The sequence below is a fragment of the Ictidomys tridecemlineatus genome, chromosome 8 (assembly GCF_052094955.1).
Source record: "Ictidomys tridecemlineatus isolate mIctTri1 chromosome 8, mIctTri1.hap1, whole genome shotgun sequence".
NCBI lineage: Eukaryota > Metazoa > Chordata > Mammalia > Rodentia > Sciuridae > Ictidomys > Ictidomys tridecemlineatus.
This window is the reverse complement of record NC_135484.1, coordinates 79,337,680-79,353,224: the sequence shown is the minus strand read 5'-3', so window position 1 is coordinate 79,353,224 and position 15,545 is coordinate 79,337,680. Positions and strand designations below refer to the sequence as shown.

Sequence of the window (15,545 nt, the reverse complement as noted above, 5' to 3'; positions counted from 1 at the left end):
TTAACCACCTTTAATTTTATGAGATGACAAGTCAAAATTCAAACAGGAGCATCATTAGCATTGGAATGCTATAAAATAAACATTGGCCAAAACATTGTGATATTTGAGTCATCTATGCCAAGAAAATTGGAATCCTAATTTATTTGGTGCCAGGGATTGAGTCTAGAGGGGCTTAACCACTGAGCTACATCCCCAGCCCTTTTCTATTTTTTATTTTGAGACAGGATCTCACTAAGTTGCTTAGTGCTTCTCTAAATTGCTGAGGCTGGCTCTGAACTCACAATCCTGCCTCAGCGTCCCAAATTGCTGGGATTACATGTATGTACCACGATGCCCAGCTGTAATCCTTGTATTAATTACAACTTTTTTTCTTCATTTGGAGAAACAGAATGGCAGTTTATAGTACAGTGAGAAGATCTGAGATTCGAGATTTACCACTTAATAACCCCCTTGGGCAATTCAATTAAACCTTTTCAATTCTATTTTCTCAACACGCAGGATGAAGATAACACTATATACATAAATAGATCATTGTTAAGTAATAAGAACTTATATCCCAATTATCAAAACTGAACAAAGGAAAACAGTTGTACAAGTGTGTTTCTATATACTTTCCTGGGAAATTTCTTTTGTGTGATGTTCATATCAAAACATCAATATAATTTAAGAACAAGAAAAAATCACATTCTATAAAAATAAACATATGAAATATTTAAAAGTCTACATATTAAATTGTAACATTCTAAAAACTTTGGTATGTTTTATTTTTATTAAAAGTTCATTAAAATTAAGCCTCAATATACAGAGTACCTACTTGCCCTTTAAAAGAGTCATCTGAAAATTTGCCAGTTAAGATAATGGACTTTAATCTCTGAGGGTTTTTTTTCTCCTCATTTTTTTCCTCTCAAGGAAGAAATACATTCCAGGTTAAAAAGAAAGAAAAGAAAAACTGAAAGATCCAACCTTACCCTTCCCCATCTCACTATTCATGGACACCTGATTCACTAAGGAAACAAGAAAAAATAACAACTAATTTTTATAATTTTACATTATAAAGTTTTCATTGAAAATATGAAAATTTCACAGACTGTTTTGAATGTACACTGATTTAGAATTCTAGCTCTATAAATGCTCAGATATAGAAAAAAAGTGGCAGCAATAAAAAGAAATGAGAGAATGACTAATTGAAACTATATCTATCCAAGATGGTAGACACTAGCCACATACAGCTTTGGAGAAACTTGAAATGAGGTAGTCTGAATAGAGATATCCTATAACTGTGAAATACATACTAGATTTTGAACAGTTAGTTTAAAAATGCAAAACATTATACTATTTCATACTGACTATACAGAAATAATACTTTAACTATGTTGGGTTAAGTAAAATTAATTTCACCCATTTTTCTTTTTTGATGTAGTTACTAGTAAATATAAAATGACATCTGTTGCTTACATTTGTGACTTGAATTACATTTCCATTAGACAACATTGCTTTAGAATGTAATTTTGAATTTGGAGTGTCCATTATTTAAATTTCCTTTCCTTCTTAACAACTGAGATAGCAGTTTTGAGTTATAGACTATCTACTCTGAAAGGACTGATACATGTTGATAGTTTTCAAATCGAGATGAAATATAATGTTAATAGAAGTAAGAAGAAAAAAGATAATTGACTGTCATGTTTGTCATTCTTCTCTCCCTTGTTATGTCACTATCAAAAAGTGGGTGGAAAGATACTGGGTTTTTTCTTCTTACTTCAGTTGTTCAAAATGAAATATGACTCATTTTTAAAATGTAGTAAAAATAAACTCTGTATCTAACAAAAAATCAAGATATGTTTATATTACTGATAAGAAATAAATATGTAATATACAAACATGTATAACCAAAACTATTATTGTTATTTTACAACCAGGTGCAGTGGCACACTCCTACTGTAATCCCAGCGGCTCAAGTAAAGAGCCAGCCTCAGCAAAAGCAAGACACTAAGCAACTCAATGAGAACCTGTCTTTAAATAAAATACAAAACAGGGCTGGAGATATGTCTCTGTGGTCAGGTGCCCCTGAGTTAAATTCCCAGTAGCCCTTCCCCTAAAATATGTTATTATACAAAGAAATTCTAATAATATTATTTTATTTTAAAAATAATAAGATTTGCTGAAAATTTAAGAGAAGAAAGAATATACTATAAAACATGAAAACCTGAGAATTCAAGTGATTAAGATGCTGCTTTCATCACATTTGTTTTTCTTTAATCTATATTAGTTGCAATTAAAACCTAGAGAAATTAACTTGGTGTTCAAATAAAAATATCAGTTTAGTTCTATTATTTGATCTAAGATGGATAAATGAACACAGATTTTAATTCAAAAGATAGTGGAAAACAGAAAACAATATGAGACAGATGGAAAATGATAATTGATAATTCCTGGTTGATACTGGAACCATTTTTCACAGCTTTTTCTCCATATCTTCTCAAAAAGATAAGGCTTACCAAATTCTGACTCTAATTGGGTGACTTGGTAAGTTACTTTTGGGGGAGGAAGGAAAAATTAAAGTACTCCTTACCTAATAATACTTAAGTATGTTAATAATTTCTTAGGAATAACAGGTATTTTCTAAGATCCAATTATAAAAGATATTTGCTCTTAATTATAAAACAGAAGCTTAAGATCATGCTCTCTATTATGAAACTAACAAGATCTTCTCACTGAAACAGGTTTGGAGGAAGGGATCCATACCCCACAATCCCCAAAAAACACTGTGCTTGTGGCGGGGGAGGCACTCAATTGTTAGAAATATGGGCATCCCTGAGTAGCCAGATAGGGGCTAAATTAGGGGTCCATGAAAAGACTGCTTTCAAAAGGAATACATATTCTTTGTAGTTTTTAATAGTATCATCACTTTTCAAAGTAAAATTTTATAAAAGCAAATTAAATTATACCAATGCATATATCTTTTCAATAACTATTCCCCATAGAAATAGACATTAATTAAATTATAATAAAATGCAAGGTATTTCATGATATGGCCTCTATTATTCTTTCAGCCTCTAATTTTTATCACTCTCTGCCTTGCAAGTTTTACCAATCTAAGCTACTGCTATTTTATAACTGTGCTTTTTAAATGCATACAATAATTACCTCACATACATTTACAATATTTTTCTAGGCTGTTATTACTCAGTACAACGAGATTTCTTGACCCGAAATTTAATAAAATGAAGAAATTATAGAAGACTAGGTAACCAAATATGTTCCAGAATAGTAACATTTTAATAACAAAAAGAGATCACAACACAATGGGGAAAAAAATTAGACTGGTAGTCCAAAATTCCAAGCGTATTCCTAGTTTTAATTCAAACTTTTGGAGTCAGCAATAAATTACCAAGGGTAAATAATTTCACTCAAACTATAAAAATGCCCCTAGCGACTTTATATCAATACCTTTCACTACTTTTTAAAAATGAAAATACAGAAAAGTACAACTGTCTCGTAGGTTTTCTTTTGGTTTTGCCTTTACAGGAAGTACCTTAGAGATCCAAAAATAAATATTTACTTAGGAGGAAGAGAAAATAAGCAGCCTTACGTTATTTTATTTTGTATAATGCATGATTTTGAATATTAAAAATGGAACAGACAGACCCATTAGCAAGGCTTATATAAATTTATTAAAATATAGCCTATTAAAAATGTAAATCAGCCTACATCCATGTGTATAACACTATACATACTAATAGAAGACTTCCATTCGTACAAGTTTTCCTTAAGCATTGTACATAATCTTCTAGATCCACAGAACTCTTCTAAAGAATACTTACATTGGCAATATACTTGGTTATCTGATGCTTGTTTTTTAGAAGTTTTTCCCATAGAAACTGTAGGTGAAGAAGGACTAACTGGCGATGACTGACCAGAAGACTGGGATGTAGATCCAAACTCAGAGGAATAATTAGAGCTATGTTGTTTGTCTGCTTTTCTTTCTTGATCAGCATTTGGACTTTTTGCTCTTTCCCCCATTGTTTTGAAAAATAGTCTCTAGTCACATAAATTCACAGATTGATGACAACACTGAAGAACATTTTCATAGTCTTCATAATATTATTTCCAGGCAATTTATTTTTTCCACGAAATATAACATTCACATTGGCACCCAAGATACACTTTATTCCCTATAATTAAGGAAGAGGAAAGGAGACTCATCATACATTCATGGAATACATTTCTACAATTAATTATAATGTAAAATACTAAAAGAAAAATAATATACCATTTATAATTTTTATAAGATGCTATAATTTATCTATTTTCATACATAAGTTTTTGACAGTATTTGGACAAAGACCGTTTCTGTCATGGCCTAGAAAGAAGATAATATGCAAAGTACTTAAATAAGTGTTAACTAATTTGATTCCCTTGAATCTTAAGAGTTATAATAAACATAAAACTTGAATCTTAACAGGGCAATAACCACCAATATTTTTCTTTTTTTGCTTAGTGGGAGGGAGAACAAACCTGCAAATCTGTGCAAAGAAAAATATCTAATATTTACTACAAAAAAATGTAAAAATTAAGTATACTTTTAAAAAATTAAAAGAAAAGGCATTTGACAAAAAGCATTTCCAAACATGACAGGAAAATGGTTACCATTTGTAACATGTAAACAAATACCTCACATTATCTAAGAAGAAAAATATGAGGAAGAAGGTAAATAGGCAAAATATGTAAGACCCAAAAAGGCAATACAAATGATACACAAAAATGTTCATCCTCATAACATTTTTAAAGCTATATTAAAAAATTTTTTTTCAAAACAATAACACTGTTTGCAGAGGTGCCATCAGGAAAAATCCATGGAATTTTGGGGAAAAAAGTTGGTAAGATGTATTAAGACTTTAATTGTTGTTCCTTCTCGCCCTGCAACCGGCTTCTCTATCATCATCATCTTTTTCTATTACCAAAGATTGAACCCAGGGGTGCTTTACAAGTGAGCCACATCCCAGTCCTTTTTATATTTTTTTTTTAGAGATAGGGTCTCACTAAGTTACTTAGGGTCTGGCTAAGTTTCTGAGGCTGGCTTTGAATTCTTGATCCTCCTTGCCTCAGCCTCCTGAGGTGTGCACCACCATGCCGGGCTAATTGTGCTTTTAATCTCTGAGTCAATAAAACCATTTCTGGATTCTGAGAAAATGACTCTAAAAATAGGGAGAAAGTCATATGCAAATGTCTAATGGAGGACAGTGCAATTTTTTAAAAATGGAAGCAACCTAGATATATAACCATCAGATTAATTGAGAATATAATTTATGTACTATAAAGTCCATACAGCATAGTTTTTGTTTACAAAAAGTTTATGTTCAAGAAAAAAGTTTATGTTCAAGAAAAATGCTTATGCTATTATGGCAAAATAAACAAATTCCAACTAGATTATATAGTATGATCTCAATACACATATTTATTGAAAAGAAGATTAAATTACTAAGTATTCTTCCTATTTAAACTCTTGATCCTCTTGCCTTGATCCTCTTTTTAAAATAACTGAAAACAATTTACAAAACAATTTACAATTTAGTCCACATTCACATTAGCAACCAGAAGATACACTTTATTCCTATAATTAAGGAAGAGGAAGGGAGACTTATCATACATTCATGGAAATAGTGTCTGCCTAAGCAACTTGGTTTTAGATTTTTGTATCTCTCCTTTAAAATATTTTGTTTTCTAATACATTCACTACTTTTAAAATGAGAACAGTTGCTTTTAATATTTGGAAAAAAAATCATCTTATTGATGAAATTAGCATTAATAGTATAGTAGTCCTAGGAATAAATGAACAGACATATGCACAAGACTAAAATAATCAAAACGACCATCAATAAGAAACTGACCTAAGAAACTGAAAACAGCCACACAATGCAGTATTATGGAGCTATTAAAATAACGAGGACTTTCTTTGTATATTTGCTAGCAATCTGAGTAATTCTCCAAAATATATTAAGATAGGTAGATAGATAAGAGCATATATAGTGTGTAGTATGGTTTTGATATGGTTTTTCCCCAAAGGTTCCTATGCTGGAGGCTTGGTCTTCAGTGGAGCAGTGTTGATATTGGTAGAACATTTAAAAGATGGCGCCTAATAAAAGGTAATTAGGTCACAGGAGCATCACCCTTGGAAAAGATAAATGTTAATCTTCCATTAAATTCTCAAGAGAATGAGTTATTATAAAAAGACTCAGGCACCCTGATTCTCTCTGCTTCCTGTCTCACCATGTGATCTCTTCTTTCATCCTTCATACTTTCATACAATGTATGACATCCACCATGAGGCCTTCACCAAAGGCTAAAGAACCAGGGCTGCCCATTCATGGAACACCCCATAAAACTATGAGCTAAATAAAGTTCTTTCAAATAAATTTCTTTCTTTATAAGTACACAGCCTTATTTATCAAAGGAGAATAACATATTTTTTTAAAAAGTGGAAAGATAACTCATTTTTAAAAATTAAATATTTGATTTATCTAGGGTAGACTGTCCAAATAAAACTTTCATCAAGTATGTAAAGGTTCTATAATTTGTTATGTCCTATGTAGTAGCTGGTCACATGTGGTACTGGGCTCTTGAAATGTTGCTACTATGGCTGAGAAATAAATTTTTAATTTTAATTAATTTAAAATATAAAGGCCAAATGTATGGTGGTTAGCTTATTGAAAAAAACAACTATAGCATAACAGAGGAAGAAGAGCTTGGAAACGGGATGGAAACTAAACTCTTGTATAAACCTATGTGTAGACTTGACTTTGAAAATAAGTTTTTAAAAATAAAATTTTTTATAAAGCAATTCCTATAAATCAAAAGAAAATAAAACAAATCACTCTAACTGCATATATAATTAGTGGCAAAAATACATAAAGTAACCAGTTCAAATAACTTTAAAACACAACTTGACTTTATTTCCCCAGAGAGATATATCCCAGTGACAAAGCAATACATTAAGGGCTATTTTCAGTAATTGTATCATTGGTATTGTTATTCTCAGATTAATACATGTGTTAAGATAAAGCAAATGAGTAATTATTGTTGTTGAGCATGGTCACTAGAATTTTCAACAGAAAAGACAAAATTTATCTAATAATGTAAACTCTGAAATTCTGAAGTCCAAAAATTTGAATTACAAGTATCAGTATGAACTTAAGATGACTTCTTTAAAAAAAAAAAAAATGTCTTAGCTGTCCACTCAAAAATTCTAGAAATAAAAAACAAATGAACCAGGTGTGGTGGTGCATGCCTGTAATCCCAGTGGCTTGAGAGGCTGAGGCAAAAGGATTCTAAATTCAAACCAACCTTAGCAGCTTTTCGAGGCCCTATCTCAAAAAATAATGTGGCTCAGTGGTTAAGCACCTGTGGGTTTAATCACACACACACACACACAAAAAAAAAAAAAAACACAAAAAACTAAAATCGAACGAGTTGTAATAAACTAGCACCCAAATGTGGTTTCTGAATGCCACTTCCCAATAAAAGAACTAAAAGCTCCTTGTAAATGTCTAATTTCATGTCTGAGGGAAGAAATATAAAAGATGAATCAGAAATCTAGAGATTTGGTCATTTCAGAAAGCAAGGAAGATATCAGACACTACTGATAAAAGTACCAAAAGGGCTGAAGAGCCAATTTGAAGACGCCCTACTAGCCAAAGATGGGAAATGTTCATCATGCGTAGAATTACATCAATAAGTGATTAAAACAGATCAAATATATGTAATCTCATATCATATATTTTAAAAAATCAGTCACCTTTGGAAGATGCTAGAGAACCAACTCATTAATTAGAAAATTGATACATAAAGGGGTAAAAATGAGTATACTGCCTACAGTGCCAAAAGCTGTATCTTAAAATAACAATGTAGCACATGAGGGAAAGTATTTCTTTAGAATTATTTTAGAAAACAAAGGGAAAAGAAAATATTGAAGTGAAGGAATTAGAATATTGACATTTTGTAACCACTAATGAAATAATAAAGCTAGATAATGAATACCAATGGCTATAACCAAGTATTTCGGTTTGGACATAAGGTATCCCCCCAAAAGCTGTTGTTAATATTCAGAGGTGAAATGATTGGATTATGAGCACTATACACTTATCAGTCCATTCTAGTTTAGATGGACTGAATGCTAACTGTAGGCTACTGGAAAATGGCTGGAGGAGTGGTCATAGGGGGCATGTCCTGAAAGGGTTCATCTTCCCTGCAGCTCTAAGTTGCCATGAGGTAAGCAGTGCTCCCTTTGCCACACCCTTCTGCCATGGTATTCTGCCTCTCCTTGCACCCAGAACAATGGAGTCAGCCCACTATGGACTAAACCTCTAAAACCATGAGTCAAAATGAACTTTTCTTCCTCTAAGTTGTTCTTATCAGCTATTTTGGTTACAAAAAGGCAAAGCTAACATGTTGTGGAAAAAACAAAACAGATATTATGTGCCTCCTCATAGTACACAACAATACTTCTGAAATATTTGCCTTCCCTCCCGAGTTAAATCTAAATCTGATCAATCCTCTAAATGTAAATGACAATTTACAGAAAATACAAGGTGTTAGATTCTTACGCAAAAGTAACTCCATTTTAAAAATCATTACCTACCCACCCAGGCATGACCTTCCCATTAGGTTTGCCCCCAAAGAGTCCCTAATTACTGAAACCACAATACAGATACCAAGTAACAATCATAGGACCAGAAGGGTTATTTTTAACTAGTTCATTGTACATGACTATATAATAAATAAGTTTTTTTTTCCAGCAGGCTACTGCACCTTGCAGAAGGGCAGCCTGGCAGATATTCTCTGTCAATAAATCTTTGTTTGAACTCAGAGATGTGTCTCTCATGGATATTTGCACCAGCCACCCTAACACAAGGAACAGAAGGATAGAAGTACAAGGAAAATAACAACGAAATCCAAACTGAGGCAAACTCTACAAGAAAAATGTTTCTTCAACAAATAAATTACAAGCAGAATAGGAAGATGGTATTTATATATTGAGAAAGTCTTAAGAAATAAGATTTTTATTATTAAGAAATCATAAAAATTGTAACCTATGGACTTTATTTCAATCCTGATTCAAAAAAGTTGTATAAAACAAAAAGATAAGTGAGAAAGTTTAAACACTGGCTATTTAATATTAAGGAATAGCTGCTTTAGATAAAATAGTGATGTTGTGGTTTGTTAATTTTTATATCTTAGAGATATATGTTCAAGTATTTACATGTAAAATTAAATGTTTGAGGTTAGTTTCAAAATAAACTAGGGAGAATGAAATAAGATTTGCAATGAGTTGATAGTTTTGTAAATTGGTGATAAAGACTTAACAGCTTCATTTTCTGATAGTTTACTTCTGTATTTGTTCAAAATTTTCCTTAGTTAAAAAAAAATTTAAAAAAAAATGAAATACAAACCTAAGTATTTTTTTTTTGTTTGGTGCTGGACTAAACACAGGGTCATGTTGCATACTAAGCATACACTCTTCCAGAGAGCTGTATCCCAAACCCAAACCTAGAACTTTGATCTTACTTCTGATATAGTAATATCTAGCAATCTCAATCTGTTAAAACTCACTATTATATCTTAAATCAGCAAATACTAATGTTTTAAAAATAAATCCAATCAGCCCAAATCTTTTACTCTACAATCCTGAAAGAAAACACTTCCATATGAATAAGTATGTAAATAAGAAAAAGGATAATGAGTAAGAGCAAGGAAGGGTCTTCACACCTCATTGGCTGTGCAAATTTGGATTTTACCTAATCTATCAATCTAAATCTAAAATCTTAAAATTTTTCTCTGTAAAATAGGACTATTAATAGTAACTGCCTTAGAAAACTGCTGTAAGGATTAAATGGGATAATTCAATAACTATTACACAATTAAGTATTTGGTAAACATCAGCAATTTTATTTATAATTAAACACAAGATTTATTTATAATTCAAACACAAGTCTTTGACAGGTCCTTGTCAAAGACTTTTCCTTTGCTAATAAAAAAATGATTTCAAGACGGCAGATTAGAGGCACCTAGCACCTGCCTGCTTTTCCACAAGGCAGAACCAAAATAATGAGTGTAGTTGCTTGTTGAGGTGAGTGGCTATGAGAGAGTGTTGGAATTCAAGAGTAAAGAGAAAGAGACCTTGAGAAACCCTGGGATTTTGAATATTGAAATAGTGGAAGAAACAGTATCCCAGCACTGACCTCAGAGCAGCATGGCAAGGAAAGAAGAAATACATCACCACCAGGGTATAGGTGAAAGGGGGAGTAGTCCCAGAGAGCTGCATATACAGAATTTGGAATCTTGCAGCCATAAACTCTAAACAGATAAAGGATCAGGAACTGCATAGTGAGCTAACTCTGGAAAACTTCTCCCCACTTCCCAGTGTATTTTCACAGAGTTGTAACTGGAAGTCATACTAGAAGGGTCTATTGTCTGAGCTTACTGCTGTGGAGATCAACGGGCCCGGCATTTTCCTTTCTCAGGGACCCTAGTAGACCCTGTAGCAATTTCACAATACTGGTTAAGTGGGTATTTGCCTCATGAATTGGTTTGGCCCAGGTAAGAGATCTAACACAAACCTGATGAGAATTCTGAGATGAGAAACCAGATTGTGAGGTGGAGGGAAATGGAAGGTACTTCCCTTTAAAATCTGTAGTTTGAGAAACCTGACAAGTCCATGAGAGTAAACAGTCATATATGATTCGGTATGCAAGTCATGTGTGGGAGCACCAGGATTGTGGGTGGTGAACTATACAGAACCCACTGCCACCCTCCCAGTACAGCTCTCAGGCAGCCCACAGCTCTCTCTACCCACTTGGGGTATCTAGGGACAAACTGGATTTTTCTATGCCCAAGGAATGAAAGTTCAAAAAATTCCAGAGAGAATCTTTGCTTAGTGAAATCTGAATTCTGTACTACTTTGCTAACACACTGCAGCTTCAGCCTTTGATCCACAACCCAAAAAGCTACGGAGACAATCTTTGCCTGGATAGCTCTGCATGATATGCTAGCTCATTTCAGCATGAAAAAAGCTGAGTGGAATTCCAACTAGATTCAGCCACAAATCACTCCTGCTAGCCACCTGGCAAGCAAAACAAAAAAAGGACTGGAGAATGGGGGCCTGTGAATAATCCTTAATTTTCTCTCTGTCCACAGGGTGCACAGCCTAAGAAGACCGACAGAGAAGGCTTGATCAGCATAAGCTTCAATCATCCTCTCTTTCCCCAAAAATATTTTTATTTATACCTTTTTTCTTTACTACTTTTTAATTTTTCCCCATTTTGAACTTTTTAAAATTTTAACTTTAAATTTTAAAAATATTTTATGCTACATGTTTTCCCCTTATCTCTTGGTTTTGCTCCCCTCAGCCCCAACAGTGCTAGGCATCAAGCCCAGGACTTTACACATATTGAGAAGGTGCTCTGCCCTGAACTACACTCCAAATCCCACTAAGAGGAATTACACCTAGCTCTAGCCATGACTTGGTCCTGCTCAAACCTTGGCAGATACTTCAACTTAAAGAATATAGGGAACAGAAGCCCCTAGCTAATGGCCCATCCCAAAGTGGGCACAAATGGGGCAAAGGCTCTGCCATTTCCCTCCTGGGAACCCCCTCCATAATAGCAGAAAGAAATAACAAAACCATTTTGGACATTGTGCCTATGTGAGTCCTCAGTGTTGGTTTTTTTAAAAAACATCCTGTGGATGGCACATCACTGACAAGTGTAAATCTGAGTGCCACAGAGTTGGAGCTGTGATCTGAGTCCTTGCATTTCCACCTGAAAAACCAGAAACTGACCAATGTCTAAACAGAGGATAAAAAGCTTCAAGTCCTTCACCATGATTAGAAGGGTCAATATGAGAACTGCTTTCAAGTGACTATGGAAACCTCTACCACCTGATAGAGGCATATATTCCCACTGTAGGAGTAACCACAGAGAGTGCCACTCCACCCTTCTGTCTATGCCACATTTAGTTAAATTATCAAAGGGATCCCACTCTTGCAATGCCTTCAAAAAAAGGTGGGCTTCTCAGGCTCCAATACACTGCACATTGTGTCAAAACTCACTAATTACAGCTGAAGACGCGCCACAGGGAGACCATGTTACAAAGTCCATTTGGAATTAAACCCAGCATTACACAATAAACTGATATCCAAGATACATCATCAAAAGAAGGCCAGTTAAGAAGTTTCTCATATAGAAATGGAGGAGCTATCCATCCCAAGAGATGTACAAACACAACATACAAACAAAAAATGATAAAACAAGGCAATAAGAACCTTCTAAAGTTCATAGTTGTATAGTAACAGATTCTAAAGATATCAAATTAGATAAAATACTGGACAAAAATTCAAAAGAATGATTTTCTAAAGCTCAGTGGATTCCAAGAGAATACAAATAATAAACAACTGAATGAATTCAAACAGACAATGCAAGATATGAATGAGAATTTCCGTAAATGGAGTTTTTGAAAAAGAACCAAATAGAAATATTGGAAATGAAAAGTTCATATAAGTCAGATAAAAATTCATTTGAAAGTCTTATGAACAGACTGGATCAAGCAGAAGAAAGACTATCAGAGATATTAAGACAAGCCTGATATTACATTAAGATAGAAATAAGGGGAAAAAAAAGAATGAACAAAACAAAAAATCTCCGGGACACCATTAAAAGACCAAGCATCCACACAACAGGTATACCCACGGGAGAAGAGCTACAGGCTAAAGGCATAGAAAAACCTATTCAATGAAATAAAAGCAGAAAATTTCCCAACTCTTGGGAAAGACACAGACATCTAGGTACAGAAGGCACTTGGAATTGCATTTATACATGACCAGAAAGAATCTCTCACAATACAGTTACTATGCCAAAAGTTCACTATGAAGAAAAAAAATAAAAATCTTCAAGAGAAAAGTACCAAGGCACATTTAAAGACAAACCCATTAAACAAACACAAATTTCTTAGTAGAAATTCTGTAGGCCAGGAGAGTATGGGATGAGGTATTATGAATTCTGAAAGAAAACAAGTGCCAATCAAGAGGTTATAGTCAGCAAGATTATCTATCTTTCAGAATCAAAGGATTAATAAGGACCTTCCAAGATAAGCCTAAACTAAGGGAATTTATGACATGACCAGCATTAGATAACAGCAAATCCTACACTCAGAAAAGGAAGAAAGATAAATATAATCAGAGTATTGGAAAGGATAAATATAACCAGAACACCAGACATGCAAATGAAACAGGAAAGATTAAAACTTATTAATATAGTACACTATCAAACTTCTAAAGAGAAAAAAAAATGAACATACAATATTTAAAACAACCACAAGAAAAACAATGAAATGACAACAAGTACATACCTTTCAATAATAACCCTGAATATAAAAGGCCCTAATTCTCTAATTAAAAGATGCAGATTTGTTGAGTAGATTAAAAAACAAGACCAAACAATAAATTCACCTCTTCTGCAAAAACATACACCGACTGAAAGTGAAAGGCTAGAAAATAAAATCCGAAGCAAATGAAATCCAAAAGCAAGCAGGAGTAGCTATTTTTATATCTAATAAGATACACTTTAGGAGAAAATTAAGCGAGACAAAGAAAGTCGTTACATGTTAATCAATGGAATAATTCATCAAGAAGATATAATGATTATAAATACACATGCACCAAACATTAGAGCACCTAATTTCATATAACAAACACTACATAAATGAACAAATTGTTCCCAATACAATAGTGGTTAACTTCAATACCCTAGTCTTATTAACAGATCATCCAGACAAAAAAAAAATCAAAGAAACATCAGAGATAAATTATACTATAAGTAAACTGGACTTAAAAGACATCTACAGAACATTCCATCCAACAGCTACCAAATATACATTCTTTTCATTAGTACGTTTAACACTGCCCCCAAAAGAACATATATTAGCTCACAAAGCAAGTCTTAACAAATTCAAAAACTTGAAACAAATAATTTCTGCATCTTATCTGATTACAATGGAATTAAACTAGAAATCAACACCAAGAGAAACTGTAGAAATGATACAATACATAGAGACTAAACACACTATTAAATGAACATTGAGTCGTTTAAGAAATCAGAAGGGAAATTTAAATACCTCTTAAATCAAAATGGAAACCCAACATATCAAAACATGTGGAATACAGAGAAAGGAGTATCAAGAAGAAAGTTCATAGTGATGAATGCTTTAGTGGAAAAAAAAAAAAAAGAGACCTCAGATAAATAACCTAGTAAAGAATTTCAAGGTTTTAAGAATATACTAAATCCAAAATCAGTAGAAGGGAAGAAATAATAAAGATCAGAGAAAGAATAAATAAAATAGAGGCCAAAAGAGCAATACAAAGGATCAATGAAATAGAGTTGGTTCTTTCAAAAGACAAACAAAATTTACAAACCTTTGGCAAAACTAACCAAAAGAAAAAAGGATATCCAAATAAATAAAATCAGAGGTTAAAAAAAGAAAATAGTATTACAGACACCACTGAAACTCAAAAGATCATTAGGGAATATTGAAAAAAATAAACAAAAAAAAAAAACCCTCTATGCTAAAAAAACTAGAAAATCCAGAGAAAACAGACACATTTCTGGATACATATGATCTACCAAAATTGAACCAAGAGTGGGTGTATGTTCACACACACACACACATATATATATGTATATTTAAGTATACATATATATACATTGTGTGTGTGTGTGTGTATGTGTATAAGTATACCAATAGCTAATGAGATTGAGTCATTAAAAAAAGTCTCCCAATGAAGAAAAGCCCAGGACCCAATGAATTCACTGCTAAATCTCATTAGATTTTTAAAAAACAGCAATGTTTCTCAAACTATCCATAAAATGAAGAAAGGAATCCTTTTTAAACTCATTCTCTGAAGCCAGTATTACCTGCTGCAAAAACCTTGTAAGGACATAAATAAATAAAACGATACACGACACACCAGGGGCTGGGGTTGTGGCTCAGTGGAACAATCATGGAGCACTTGTAAGGCCCTGGGTTTGATCCTCTGTGAGGACAAGTGCATAGAGTGCTGCATACTTGGCCTACGTTAAGGGCTCTAAGTGGTAGACCACTCCCCTCATGCTAAGCATGTGAGTGGCAGGCTGCTTACCCCGAAGGCACATTATCACATCATTATCATCAATTATATTACCCCGAAGGGACAGCCCTGGAGGTGAAGCCATGTGTTGAAGTTCCTGTGCTTGCTCCACAGCCCACTCCTTAGCTGGTGGCTGCAAGAACAGTTAGCAGAAATTGCATTGGTGGCTGCCTATAATCTGCTTAACTACTGCCTGAGTATATATACATGATAACTGTGCAGTAAAATCAGACCTGCTTCCTGCTTGGTCTCCAGAGGTCTTGATTAGGGACTCTGCAGCCACACTGTCCTCTACTCTGTTCCACAGACCTCCTTGCTGGATGAGAGAGAGCCCCACAATCCTCAAAACCCCATAAAAATAAATAAATAAAAT

At 33.5% G+C, this 15,545-nt stretch overlaps 1 protein-coding gene across 1 annotated transcript in view; it reads right to left on the bottom strand.

Moving 5' to 3' along the window:
* Lca5 (lebercilin LCA5) overlaps positions 1-15,545 on the bottom strand; it is a 50,707-nt gene that overhangs the window by 27,583 nt on the left and 7,579 nt on the right. Inside the window, exon 2 of the mRNA XM_078019702.1 lies at positions 3,822-4,172. Within this exon, the coding sequence (XP_077875828.1) occupies positions 3,822-4,020 (199 nt within the window). The 5' untranslated portion in view covers positions 4,021-4,172. The remainder of the gene's footprint in view (positions 1-3,821; positions 4,173-15,545) is intronic.